At 37.5% G+C, this 14,769-nt stretch overlaps 1 protein-coding gene across 1 annotated transcript in view; it reads left to right on the forward strand.

Moving 5' to 3' along the window:
- The window catches only part of LANCL3 (LanC like family member 3), a 94,480-nt gene extending 85,226 nt beyond the window's left edge, over positions 1-9,254 (forward strand). The window contains exons 4-5 of the mRNA XM_026012197.2: positions 1,182-1,389; positions 8,646-9,254. Coding sequence (XP_025867982.1) covers positions 1,182-1,389; positions 8,646-8,805 — 368 coding nt within the window. The 3' untranslated portion in view covers positions 8,806-9,254. The remainder of the gene's footprint in view (positions 1-1,181; positions 1,390-8,645) is intronic.
- Positions 9,255-14,769: the final 5,515 nt, after the last annotated feature.

Consider the following 14,769-nt stretch of genomic DNA (forward strand, 5'->3'; position numbering starts at 1 on the left):
TATGTATTAATCATAGGAAGTGTTAGAGGATGAATTCTAAAAGAATAAAATCATGACTCATACAAATATAAAATAAACATATGTCAACAATTTTACTTAGCTCATTAATTAACGAGGGAACCAGAAAGGTATTACAACTAGTTTCAAAGGAAAATCCTAGGAGCTGACATGTTTATGGGCCATTAGGAATGCTGACAAGGATTTGCTTAAAAAATGCAAAACTGGGCAGCCTGGGTGGCTCAGCAGTTTAGCGCTGCCTTCAGCCCAGTGCGTGATCCTGGAGACCCAGGATCAAGTCCCATGTCAGGCTCCCTGCATGGAGCCTGCTTCTCCCTCTACCTGTGTCTCTGCCTCTCTCTCTCTCTCTCTCTCTCTCTCTTTCTCTCTATCTGTGTCTCTCATGAATAAATAAATAAAATCTTTAAAAAAAAAAAAAGCAAAACTGGCTGCTTCCACAGAGGCTGAGGGAAATCAATCCAACCTCTACCAGACAGCATGTGGTTTTCTAGGAATAGGAATTATTTGCATTACTATCAGTTGTTCACAAGGTACTTTCTGTCCCCCCAGAGTTGTAAAATAGCCTGGTCGAAAGATAATGAAAGGCACAGATAACTCTGATGAATAAGGTAGTTGAGATACCTACTAAATTCCAGTCTTCCCCACTTTAGGAGAGAGGTGGAGACAATGCAGGAGAAGGATCTTGTGTTACTAATCTCCTCCCAGAATAGGAGCCCCTGGAACTTGGGGGAAATTGTTTTTATTAATAGCTGTCGCTTCTCTTGTTTCTGTTCTTGCCTGTGTAATGGAGATTGCCTCTGTGGAGGAGTTTTGAAGGCAAATGTCTTCCTTTGGAACAATCGAGTAGGGAAGGACTCACTTCACAGCTGGAGTAGAAATCTTGGCTAGGTCCTCTGGGATCCTTGTTGTTTCTGGAAGGACTCCCAGTTTTGCCTTAAGAAAAGGTGTATTGGTATAAGCACTTTAACATTACAAATTCGGAACCTCCGCTGGGGAATGGGCAGACTGTATAAACACGTAGTCATTTCAAATAGCCAGATATGCATAAGGCTTACCACAGCATGCACCATTAAATATTAACCCACTTGTGAATTATGGATTATATCACTCTATACTTGTTGCTCTTTCTGCAGGGGTCACTGATGTCTTTGATGTTTCCACAGGAATTGCCTATCTGTTTGCCAAAGCTTATCTGGTTTCCAAAAAACCACAGTACCTTGACACGTGTATCCGGTGTGGGGAACTGACATGGCAAAAAGGTCTGCTAAAGAAAGGACCAGGAATTTGCCACGGTGTAGCTGGCAGTGCCTATGTTTTCCTGCTGCTCTACCGGCTCACAGGAAACTCTAAATACATCTACCGAGCCCAAAGGTCAGCTGATCTTTGCATGTATTTTTTTCTAAACGTTAATCAAATTCAAGTTCTGAACAGGTAAGAGTCACATAGCTGGAAAAGTGAAAAAAGACATACATCAGCTGTGTACTCTAGCAATTGGGTTCTCTTCTCAGGTGACGATCAGCGTTCACAGTTTCTTAGTTAACTTGGAGATACTCTGTGTATATATACAAGCGAATGTACTATATATAAAGTTTCATCCCTCTTTTTTTATACAAGTGGTGTAGCACCTTGCTATCTTAATGATTACCCTAAATCAGCACATAAGCAACTCCTCATTTTTATTGTTGCATAGTTTTACATTGTATGAATGAACCAGAGTTTAGTTACTAGGTCCCATGTAAAAGGATGTGTGCATTTTTGCCAGTATTTTGCATTATGAATAATGCTATCATGAATAACCTTGCACATGTACCATTTTGCACATGTATGCGTATATCTGAAAGATAAAGACCTAGAAGTAGAATTGCTGGGCCAAAGGTATGTATAATTGAGATTGTCTTTTATTTTTATTTTTAAATTTTTTTAGTGTTGAGTGTGACTTATTGTTATATTAATCATACATTCTGATTTTCCTATTAATTTTTTGTATATATTTTTTATTGGAGTTTGAGATTATCTTTTATTTTGGTAAGAATGTTTCACATGACATCTGTCCTCTTTACATGTTTTCTTTAAAGATTTACTCATTTATTTTAGAGAGAGCACGAGCAGGAGGGGCAGAGGGAGAGGGAGAGAGAATCTCAAGCAGACTCCACACTGAGCATGGAGCCCCATGTTGGGCTTGATCCCACAACCCCGAGATCATGACCTGAGCCAAAACCAAGAGTCAGATGCTTAACAGACTGCGCCACCCAGGTGTCTCCCTCTTAACATATTTTTAAGAGTATGATACCATATTGTTAACTGTAGGCACAGTGTTGTACAGCAGATTTCTAGAACTCATTCACCTTGCATAGCTGAAACTTTATACCTATTGATCGACAACTTTCCATTTTCCCTTCTGTCCCCAGTGCCTGGCTACCACTATTCTATTCCCAGCCTCTATGAGTTTGGCTATTGTAGATACCTCATATGAGTATTATCATGCAGTATGTGTTTTTTTTTTTTTTTGTTAATGGCTTATTTCACTTAGCACAATGTCTTCATCTATCATTTAGAACAGTGTCTGACACATAATTACTGCAATGTAAGTGTTCATTATTATTATTATTACTAAAAATTAGAGTTCTGTCATTCCAGACATTTCTCTATGCATAGATGCACGTTCATATATCTGTGTATATATAACTATGTGTGTATATATACATATATATACATGCACATAAATAAGATCCTACTATTATGTATATATAACAGTATCATACATGCCATTAACAGCTTGTAATTTTAAATGAACAGTTTTTAAGGGACAACCTTCATTTCAGTTTGTATAGATCTATCTCATTGTTAAAATGGCTATATAGTTATTCATTATAGATGTACCATGATTAATTTCACTAGTCTTTAAGTAATGGATACTTGATACCTGTGTGGTCTTTACGAATAACAAGAAAAATTGTCCCAGATATCCAGTACATACATTTCTATGCCCTCATGCAAGCATTCTTGTCACAGAAATTTTAGAATTGAAGTCATTAGACCCATGGGTATTTCTAGCCTGTCTTTATCTTTTGCCCATTTTTAATTTTTAATTTTTTTTTAAATTTTTTATTTATTTATGATAGTCACAGAGAGAGAGAGAGAGGCAGAGACACAGGCGGAGGGAGAAGCAGGCTCCATGCACTGGGAGCCTGATGTGGGATTCGATCCCGGGTCTCCAGGATCGCGCCCTGGGCCAAAGGCAGGCGCCAAACCGCTGCGCCACCCAGGGATCCCCTCTTTTGCCCATTTTTAATCCTAATGTGGTGCTTGTCTTGAGAATTGTAACTCTTTGTTACAATATATGCTGTAAATATTTTCCTACTTTGCCATTTGTCCTTCAATTTAGCTGGTAGTCTTTTGCCAGACCAAAGTGTTTTTTTTTTTTAAGATTTTATTTATTTATTCATGAGACACACAGAGAGAGAGAGAGAGAGAGAGAGAGAGAAAGGCAGAGACACAGGCAGAGGGAGAAACAGGCTCCCCGCAGGGAGCCTGATATGGGACTTGATCCCGAGGCTCCAGGATCACACCCTGGGCTGAAGGCGGTGCTAAACCCCTGAGCCACCCAGGCTACCCGCCAGACCAAAGTTTTAAGTGTTTTTCTTGTCAAACTTTCAAGATTTCTGGATTTTGTGTTATGCTTAAAAATACCTTTCATGCTCCAAGATTATAAAAATATTAATTTACATTGTCTTTTAGTACCTTTGTAATTTTATTTTAACTTAAAAAAATAAATTTATACCTCTTTCACCCATTTAAAAGCTATCTTAACTTTCAAATCTTTGACTAATCTAGAATTTACTTTTTTAGGGGCACCTGGGTGGCTCAGTGGTTGAGGGTCTGCCTTTGGCTCGGGTCATGATCCTGGGGTCCTGGGATGGAGTCCCACATGGGGCTCCCTGCAGGGAGCCTGCTTCTCCCTTTGCCTGTGTCTCTGCCTGTCTCTGTGAATAAATAAATACAATCTTTAAAAAAAATAGAACCTTTGAAAACAGTGTTATCTGGATATCTATCTTTGTGTTTTTTAATGATGAAACAAAACTTTCCAGTAGTATCTATTGACCAGTTACCCCAATGATTTGAAATGCCAAATTTATCATAAGCAATTAATATGCATGTTTGTTTCTGGACTTGCCATATTTTATTATTTATTTTTTCTAGTTTTTCTTAGCTATTTTCTCTTATTTATCTTTCCAATTATATTTTAGAATCAACTTTCAGATTTAAAAAAATCCTGCAGCAATTTGATTGGAATTTCAATAAATTTATAGTTTAGTGAGCATTAACATCCCTAGAATGTTGTTTTTCTATACAGGAACATGATATATTTTCCCTTTATTTAAGTTTTCAGAAATGTCATTTGGTAAGGTTTTGATCTTACAAAGAAGGTCTTGCATGTTTCTCGTTAATTTTATTCCTAGGCATTTTATGTTTCCAGGTTTGTGAGTAGAATCTGCACTATATTTTCAGGCCATTTATTACTGGTATTTATGAAAGCTTTTTAAGATGTGCATATTATTGCATTTTAGCAATCTAACATGCACTTCTTTCATATACATCTGCATTGTATCTTATAAACAATTTTGATAGCTATAATGATATATCTGGCTACCCTTCTGAACTCTGTTACTGTCTCTATTAGATTTTCATTAGAGTCCATTGGATTTTCTAAATAGACACATATGTTTGCAAATAATTATAATTTTGTTACTTCCTTCCTCTTTTATATTCTCTCCCTCCCCCTCTCCCTCCTTGCTTGGTTCAGAATCTCCATAAAAATGTCCGTTATTATGAGCCATAGTAATGCTGATTTTATTGGAATACTTCTTTGCTTCACCCTGACCTTTGAAATGTGCTTTTTACGCTGTGTATCATGTCGGATTATGACACTCCTCTGTTCAAGATAATCCAGTGGCTTCCTGTATGACTCAGAGTAAAAGCCAAGGTCTGTCCTCTGAACAAAAGGCGCTATAGGATCTTGCCTACCATTACCTCTGAGATCATCCTCTACTCTTTTCCACCTAGTTCTTTCTACCACAATGGCTTCCTTTTGATTCTTTTAAGGTGCCAGGTACAACCTACCTCACAGTCTTTGAAATTTTGGTATCCCCCCTATCTGTAATGCTCACTTTCTATATATATCTCCCAGCCCTCTGACTTCATTCAGACCTTCACTCTAAAGCTATTTTCTCAGAAAAGTCTTCCCAAGCCAGTTTAGCTAATATTCAGTGTTAAGAAACATAAAAGACCCTTTATGATATTTGCCCATAGGCACTGAAGGAAAAACACTAACATATGCCCATCCTCCGTTTGAAGCTTCACTGTTCAGGAATTCTGTTAATGTAGTTTGATTCATGGCTCCCTAATCTGTTTGGCTGCAGCCTGACCCTTTACTTCCCAAATCTACATTTCTCTACAAAGGAAAGTCATTTTGGATTCTATTTAGACTAATGCGATACCACCTTCGTAACAGGTTTCATCAGAGATTGTCATGCCCTAGAAAGCCTAGTAAAAAGTGCCAGAACAACCACTATATTTTTTTGGCAGACCAGTCCTAGTTTACAGAGTCTTATCTATGAGGTTCTGGAGTCCAGGGCCCTTCAGGCAGCTTCCATTTTTCACTTCCAGGTAGAGCCTGAAAACGTGCAGCTAATATCTGAATATTTCGGGGGCATTGCATTTCATTGCCTTAGTGTACTGAAATTTCCACTTCATTGTAATTCAAAGTTAACTATGCTATGGCCCAAACTGGGGAATCTTCCCTAATTTTGATGGGTCCTAAAACAGTAGTGTCAAACAATATGTACCTTCCTGTAATAAACATTACTTGGTCATCGGTTGAAAATTATAGTTGCAGAAAAATAGTTGATAATGCTTTCAGTTTCTTCCATCATTAATTATTCAGGGTTTCTACCTCTTCTTGAATTAATTTTGGTAGTGAATATGTTCTATAAAAGCATTTAGTTCATATGGATTTTCAAATGTTTGATGTAAAGCTTTAACAGTATAGTTCCATGGTATTCTAAATTTCCCATGTCTGTGATTATATGCCCTTTTACTTTCCTAATGCTTTTTTTTTCCTTTTTGGCCAGACACCAGAATTTTGTCTATGTCATTCTTTCAAGGAACTAGCTTTTGGCTTTGTTTATTGATTCTTTTTGTGTTTCTTTTGCTTATTAATTCATAACTTTCTGCCTTTATTTTGATTTTCTAGTTTTCCTTTCTTTTGTTATTTCCTACAGTTAAAAAATGTTTCATTAGAATATCTTACACATTCTTATAATAATAATAATAATAGTAATAATAATAATAAAATTCTCAGATGAATGAATTTTCCAGAGTTCAATTTTTGTCATAATCAATAGGTTTTGATACGTAATGTCCTCAGTATCTGTACTCTTTTTAGCTCTAGAATTACCATCTGACTTCCATTTTGACAGAAGTTTTTAGAAGAATGAATTTGTTAGTTTGAAATTGACATCACTGGATAGATTTTGGGAGCAATCATTTTTACTTTAATGTGCTAACACACTATATGGGTCAGAACACAATGAAACCGCTACTCTCATACATCGCTGGTACTCTTATAAATTGCTATATATTTATTTAGAAATCATTTTGAAAAGCACAAAAATGTTTATTTTATTTTTAGGCAAAAAATGGAGGATACTAAATATTATATAGACTATAATTTCAGTAATGTGCTAAATAAGTCAAAGATTAGGGGGAAAGAAAGGTCCAGAGGAGAAAGCAAAATTAACTGTGGGTTTCTTTTAAAGTATCGTGGAATGGTAGTCTCTGTTTTACAAACATTTTCACTATGTTTATGTGAAAAATGATATTTGCCCTATATCAAATGCTTGCCATATGCTCAGAGCCTAATATATGGTATCTTTAATCTTTACAGGTAATCTGACCCAATTTTGCAACTTCACCATTTTAAAATCAGATTAAGAAATTTGCCAAAGGTCATCTAACATGAAATTATCGGAGTTGGGTATCTCAGCTCCAGATTCCTTCCTCTTTCTGCTCTACCAGGGCTTCTTAATCTAGGGTTTGTGAATTTACTTGAGAAAAGTATTATCTCAAACTGAGATGGAGCATTACCTCCAATTTGGAACATAAGTAATAAGCCACAGGAGAATTAGCAGTAGCTGTGACTCTCGCCAGTAGAAGTCATAGATACGACTCTTGTTATAGATGTTATGAAATATATTTGACTCTCATCACTACTTAGAAATGTCTGCAGTTATTAGACCCATTATATCTTCTTGTTCTTTAATGTGTTAATACAAAATCCATATATTATTACTTCATAAATTTGGTTTGAAAACTTTTGCTGTGCCTTGATATAATTAATTTCCTTGGGAATCCTGTGTATTTTATTTTTTATATTTGAAGACTTTTTTTCTGGAAGAAGTCCAGACTGTGAAGTGATCCATGGTACTGTAAAGGTTCTGTCTCCTTGAAGCTATACTTTGAAGTTTCATTGCATAATTAAAAGTTTTGAATTAACTCTTAAGGGGCATCATCATTCTACTGTTTAAAATTTTGAACTCCATTGAAATATTCAGGAAAACAGTTGATAGAAAAATGGTGCTTAACAGAATTGCAATATGTTTCCTGCTGACTTATTTTAAGCTACTATTGATAATTCCAAGAGCCCTAAAAAGATCAAATAAGTAATTACTCTTCATAGGACCCCTCCCACACACACACATAGTACCAATAATCTAAATTTATGGCAGTATCAGCTCTCAGGCCTTACCAACCTGTGAGTTCCAGCTTCTGAATTGGTGATTATTTGTGTTTTTGACAGAAAGTAATAGAGGAGGTTCGTAAAGAGATAACACAGGTCACAGCACTTTCAAAGCTGTAAACTACTACAAATGTTACTCATTATAAATAATTTGAATAGGATTTGTGGCAAATACAGGTAGAAGAAAAAGGATCTTTAGAGAATCCAGAGACTAGTGATTTATTTTTAAGGCAGATGTCCTAAAAATAATCTATCTTGTAGCTGAATTTGCTATTTGATGTCATGATTATAAAATGCTGTTTGCCTTTTCCCATTCATCTTATTCCTTTGTTTGCCCAAAGCACAGATTGTATAAAATCTTGCCCATTTATTTTCACAGTCTCTGCTCTCTGTCACATATAAATGAAACCTAGCTCAGAAATGATATGGCTGCAGAAACAGCATATTTACTCTTCTAAAGGAACAGTCATACATCAGCTTGCTTCTATTCAAAATAAATAAAAATATGGTTATTTATCTATCTCTTTTTAGTTTTAATTATCAGATGACAGAAGGAATGAAAGCCACAGAAAATACCAAACTGCTTTGCAAACTCTGACAATAGTTGAACTTGCTTGTCAACATAATTTGTTGTGAAACATACACAATTATGTAACAGATCCTCCTTTTAACAGAGAAAAAGGCTTTCTTAAAATATTGTACAGTTTTGCAAAGAAATTGGTGCTAGAACTTTAACTTAGCAGAGAGGAGAAATAAGCAATTCTAGGCCAATAATATGGAAAGAGTCATGTTAAAACTGCTCATATTTTTTTTTTCTTTTTCTTCTTAGGTTTGCTGAGTTTTTATTTACAGAGGAATTCAAGGCTGGTTCTCGAGTCCTTGAAAGTATATACAGCTTGTATGAAGGCTTCTCCGGGACGGTGTGCTTTCTGATCGATCTGCTGCAGCCCAATCAAGCCGAATTCCCTCTCTTCAGTGTCTTTGTCTAGAAGGTTCCCTCTCCCACTGTGGCCCTGCAGAAAGTCCCTGAGATTTCCCGAGCCTACCCGAGGCAGTTTCCACATAAGCCACATTCAATGGTATCACAACCATGAGCCTTAACATTGCCGCCCGAAGGAAGGAAGGGAGGGAGAAGGCAGGAAGGCAACATGATACCAGACTTCAGGGAGAACAGTTTGAGAACCTGCAGAATAAAGACACCACAACTCTTCCAAAAACCAGAGAGATTTAAAATTTCAGGGAATTATTGTGAAACTAGAGCTCAGAGGAAAAAGGGAAAGAGAAATAATACGTTTTTCAGTTATGGCATATAAAACAAAACTGAAATGTGGACTCTGTTGATAAAATGCCAGTACCCTTGCAACTGGAAAGAGAATCTGACCATCTGTGGGTGCCCTCCACCCCTAAATTCAGAAATAAACACAGTCAAAAACTAAAGTGATTGCCCATCTGAAAATTGCTGGGAGGGATGAAATGTCAGGTTGCTGAAAGGACAAAAAAGGAAACTCTTGGTTGTCCTCTGTCTTTACTTATTGAAATTTATGGTTTTTACTGAATGGAGAAATTTGCATAATGGATCTCTATTTTATCATTACCCTGGGCACTTTAAAGGAAACATATCATAACCTTTTTTTAAAACAATTTTCATTTTTAAGTAATCTCTACGCCCAACATGCGGCTCAAACTCACAACCCCAAGATCAACAGCCATACACTCTACCTGCTGAGTCAGCCAGGCGCTCCAAAACATATCATAACTTAGTTGAAATCCTGAAATTCTGAATTTCTTTAGGCCTTACATCTCTTTTCCTGGCTCCTTTTTCTTTCCTAAAGCTCAGTTAGAAAAGTAAAATTCATAGGCTAGCAAATACTGTAGCAAGTATTGCTGTCCAATGTTTTTCTCAATTTGAAGTGTGAGCTATGTATTCTCTATTGTTAATTTATTTTGAAATGCTTATGTAATCCCAATGGAGCTATTAGATGAACTATAAAATACACTCATGGTAAAAATCATTCATCTCAAAGATCAGGGTAGCTACTACAAAGATATGTTGTTTCTGCCTTTGATGGAACACTGTGTCCCCTGGGACAGGCAGACCCTGGCTGAGAAAGGGACCTGGTGATAGTGAAAAGAACATTGGTAAAGTTTATGCTGTTAGATTAAGAGATGAGTGAACTCCTTGGCTGCTCACCTTACACTCCAAGACACAGGTTCCACTAGAAACTCTCTACAATACCCACTGAGCCAAGTTGCCATATTAAATTCTACCCTGTTGTAAACATATAAAGGGGTCACTGGCAATTTCATATATCAGAGTGAAGAGGGACTTGCGTACCATACAAGATATATGAATTATTGAAATCGTCATTAAATATTTGTATATATGTGATAGATGTAGAATATATACACATATATACATATATATTCTACATCTACATCTATCTCCATGTAAACCCAAACACTTATTAAGTTCGTAGTTCCTAACTTCTTGATTTATAGATAAACTGGGAGGAGTTGGGAATACTCTGTTGCCTAAAATGTGTGTGTGTCTGTGTGTGACCTGGCATGTGTGTGCATGTATGCACACTCATTTCTCTGGGAAGAGGTTCTGTAGCATTCATAAGATTCTCAAAGAATCTGTGGCTGAAAAAGGTAAGAAGTACCTTTGTATATTTTTTTACTTTATGTTTGCACTCATCAGAACAAGCTAGGACAAAATGATTTTGAAAAGCATGCACCTTTTTTGTTTATTGTTTCATTTTCACATCCTCATATATAAATATATACACTTGGCCTCAGTTGTTCATCTTTGAAAATACTCAGGTTGGAGTAACACCACATAAAAGGTTTCGGATGACTCCCAAAGTTGGGTTCTAGAAGTTCTTCCATGAATAGTCTAGGCCTTCTCAGAAAGCCTTAAGGCGAAATGCCTTCTATGGAGTAGTCTTCTTTTGAAATGACAGTGGTCCCTGCTTTTCAGCATCTGGTTTTAGATTCATTTCCTTTGGCCTCTATAGGCTGAAGGTAATAAGCATCCAATATACAGGGCTTTATGGAATACATGCTTTTTTTCATCATCCAACAACCCTTCAAGGTGACTTACATAAATTGTTCCAAAGTCTCACAGCTAGGAAGGGGCAGAATGAAGATTCAAATCCAGGGTTTCATTTTACAAGTACATTTACTTAGTATTCTAGACTAGAATCCAGGTACAGCAGTGAACAAAAGTACCCCTGGAAGGTACCTTCTGTTTGTTTGTTGATCCTTCCACCATTCATCCTGGAAACCTAAAACCTAGAGCACTAAGAAGTGATAATCTAGTTTAACATAACAGTTTTATTTCTAAGAACTTCAGAACGACTGGACTCATTCATTCTCGCCCACCCTTTTAAGGTCTAGTAGGGTAACTATGACATTGTGCTGACCCTTATGAAAAGGCAACCTTTTCCTGTGTCGAATCCAAGCAAAGGCCATGCTTGAGTGTGTCTTTATGAACTGACACCTTGGTAAATTGGAAACAAGGGTAAGCTTGTTTAGCATGTCAACATGTTGTAAGTTTCCATTTTCCTGAAAGAGTAGAATTGTAGCTTTAGGAAGATCCTCTTCTATCTTGTTTTTCCAAGAAGTGGGGAAAAGACCCCTACATATTACTGTATAAAGCATGGCATGTCACTTCCTATCTAATTAACCAATTTGTTCCCTGCTAAGCAGTACCATCCTTTATGGAGTAGATGCTTAGGCAGGTTGCCCCGTGACGGCCACAAGGGCATTTTCACTACCACTAGTATAACTCTAATGTTAGTTACTATGTGTGCATGAACACTTATAAACCCCAAGGGAAATTGTGGTTAGATTGAAAGAATCTCTCCACAATGGGGAGTCTGCAATATACTTTAAGAATGGGAAATTTTGGAGAATATTACAATTCGGCAAATTTGTTTCATGAACACAATTACATACCTTCTCTTCCACACATACTTTTCTCTCCATCTGTATCCTAATAACTGAGATTTGACAGAGTTTTCAGCATATACACCCCTGTGGTTCTTCAAGTAACCGATTACATGATTAAAATAATAGTATTTACTTTCTGATAATTTGAATCATTTTGTTGGTTCATTTTAAGTTGGCATTCTTCCATGGCAATACAGAACTTTAACTTTCTTTGACACACTAAGATTTTAATCAAGGTAGTACTCAAATTGTTTCCTTTTCCATAGAGAGTAAATCTCAATAATTTCAGTGCAACTAATGTAAGCTTGTGATTTATAACCATGATCAGGAAACACATGAATAAAAGGAAAAACATTAGTGATACAAAGAGCCCGCTCCACCTCACAGGATTGTCATGAGGGTTGTCAATGGGTAGAAGAGAGTTTTGTCATATGCAGGTCCTTTATATGTTTTAAAGGGAACCTGTATTTTAAGTATCTACTATGTGCATAGAAAACTGCTCAAGTTTGACCTCAAATAAGCATTTCAGCCAAGTGGAATCTCCCTATGTGGATGCAGTGTTTGGGGTCTGGATCACTAGATGGGCAAAAATGAAGTGTGTGTTTTTTATATTCTAGAACCAATCCTGGCTATAGTATTTGGGCCTCAGAAGGTTCTGGGGCTTAATAAATAGGAATAGGCTGGTTTGGCTCGGAGCTCCTTTTCATGCAAATATTTATTTTGCTTGCTGCAAACAAAGGATTTATAGTGCCAGTAATGTGAGAAAAGGAGCTGGCAGGCTAGCTCTGCAGGGCAAAAATGAACTGGGAAATAAAGTATATTTGGTTGAGTTTGGTCTGCAGTAGAATTCAGGCCTCAGAACTGTGTGACATGCAGCAATAGAAATACGTTCTTGATTACATATAAGGCCTTCCTTGGGGGATCTGGGTTGTTTATTCAACACTGTCCCAAATTAATATCTCAATGACCAGCCTCAGATTTGCCAAGGCCATGTTCTCTTGTCATAAACTTGGCCAGGAAAGCAAATGAAAAGGCAGCCAATGGGGCAGGTGGGAAAAGCTTTCTGGAGCTCAGCATCTAAGTGTGAGTTGCCCATGCACTTTTCATGCTGCTAAGAACCCCTCATCTTACTTGTGGGTTTTATTGCTTCCTGGGTCTTCTGATCTCCACCCCCACCCCTACCAACCTCCCCATGATTCAGCAACTTCTTGTACTCCCTTTGGTCTTTAAATAGTACATTCTGATGTTTATTTTTTTTCCTGTGTGCTTAATCATGTGACCTCCTTTTGCCTGGGAGGGCAGGATTTCTCCTTATCTCTTCCATCCATGCTAGTTCATAGCTAATAGCTCTAGGCTTAATAAGGCCAGACTCCCCTCTGGACAGAAGCGCTGACCCCAAGGTCAGCCACAGCAGGAGGTGGGCCCATTGTGTTGTCAGATGACAGGTCCAAGACAGCTCACCCCAAGGACAGCTATACAGGGAACAGAATGGCAGCTGCATTTATCCTGCTTCTCCTGCCTAAAGAAACCTGGTCATTTTATTTGTACTGTTGTGAAAAATACCAAAGTTGATGCTACATTACATATTGGAGCCTCCTACATTATCATAAATCTACCAGGTGTGCCCTCTCTCCTTGTTTCTTTAATTGAAAGTGCTAATGAATTGAGGCCTGATGGCTGATGCCTTTAGAGTTAAAAAATATTTTTAAAAATTCCCTTCAAATATGGAACCTTGTCATTTCCACCTAGACTCTTCCATAAGTGGCAAAGTCCCTTATCTGCAGAAATTCCTGCATCTTCTTTCACCTCTGAACTGAATTTGAAAAATCATTTAGCACAAAAACCAAATCATATTTTATTTTTTGGAGGGGTGTATTGGTGAGTAGTATGGCTAAAAGAGCAAGCTCTCCTTCCTTTTCTTGACTTTCTCCTCCCTGAACAATATCGAGGAAGAAGGGAAACAGGGAGAAAAGATACACGAGGCGAGGCTTGAGTGTGGAGGACTGAAAACAGTTTGTGAGCACTTCCTGTTGGTTTCCTCTTTGGTTTTTCTTAGTCTCCCCTGTAAGAAAGTGTGTGTAGGGTGGTGTGGGGTGGGGAGAGAGATGGAGAGAGAGAGTGAGAGATTGACTTAGGGAAAGTCAGTATCACATATGATGTAAAACCCAACAGCTGTGGTGCCAGAGTGGCTCAGTTGGTTAAGTGTCTGCCTTCGGCTCAGGTGACATCCCAGGGGTCCTGGGATCTAGCCAGTATTGGGGCTCCCTGCTGAGCAGGGAGTCTGCTTCTCCCTCTCCCTCTGCCCCTCCCCCTGCTTGTATGCTCTCTCTCTCTCTCTCTCTCCCCCTCTCTCTCAAATATGTAAAATAAAATCTTTAAAAAAAACCCAACAGCTCTTAGATATATCCAAGTGGTAAATAGATATATGCAAGCATACACTGATTAATGAATGGGTCTGCATTGTGTGTTCACTGCCCTCTAATAAATTAGTACATAATTAATGAGGGCCCTCGTTAACACTTCCACTTGTCTATTCTAAGTATTCATTTTCGTTAAAACTTCTGCCAGGTTAGAGCCATTAGTAGTAGCCAGTTGTAGAAGCTAGCAGATGTGAGTTTTACAAACAAAGCCGCAAACGTGAGTCACGTGTAATTTTAGATTTTTCTAGTCACCACATTACAAGAGTTAAAAAAAAAGATGAAATTAATTGTAATTATTGGATTTAACTCAGTGTATCCCAAGGATGATCACCTCAACATGTAATCAATATACAATTACTAATGAGATGTTTAACCTTTTTTTGTACTGAGTCTCAAATCTGGTGTATATTTTATACTTACTGCACATCGCAAGTCAGACTCGCCACATTTCAGGCGCTCAAGAGCCACATGTGGGTTGGCTACTGTATTGAACAGTGCAGGGCTGGCACTGTACTGCTATTTCACAGTATTGCTAAGGTCTTCCTACAGCTTATGTATGTTTTTGTTGTTATTAGATAA

Source organism: Vulpes vulpes, chromosome X (assembly GCF_048418805.1).
Source record: "Vulpes vulpes isolate BD-2025 chromosome X, VulVul3, whole genome shotgun sequence".
Lineage (NCBI taxonomy): Eukaryota > Metazoa > Chordata > Mammalia > Carnivora > Canidae > Vulpes > Vulpes vulpes.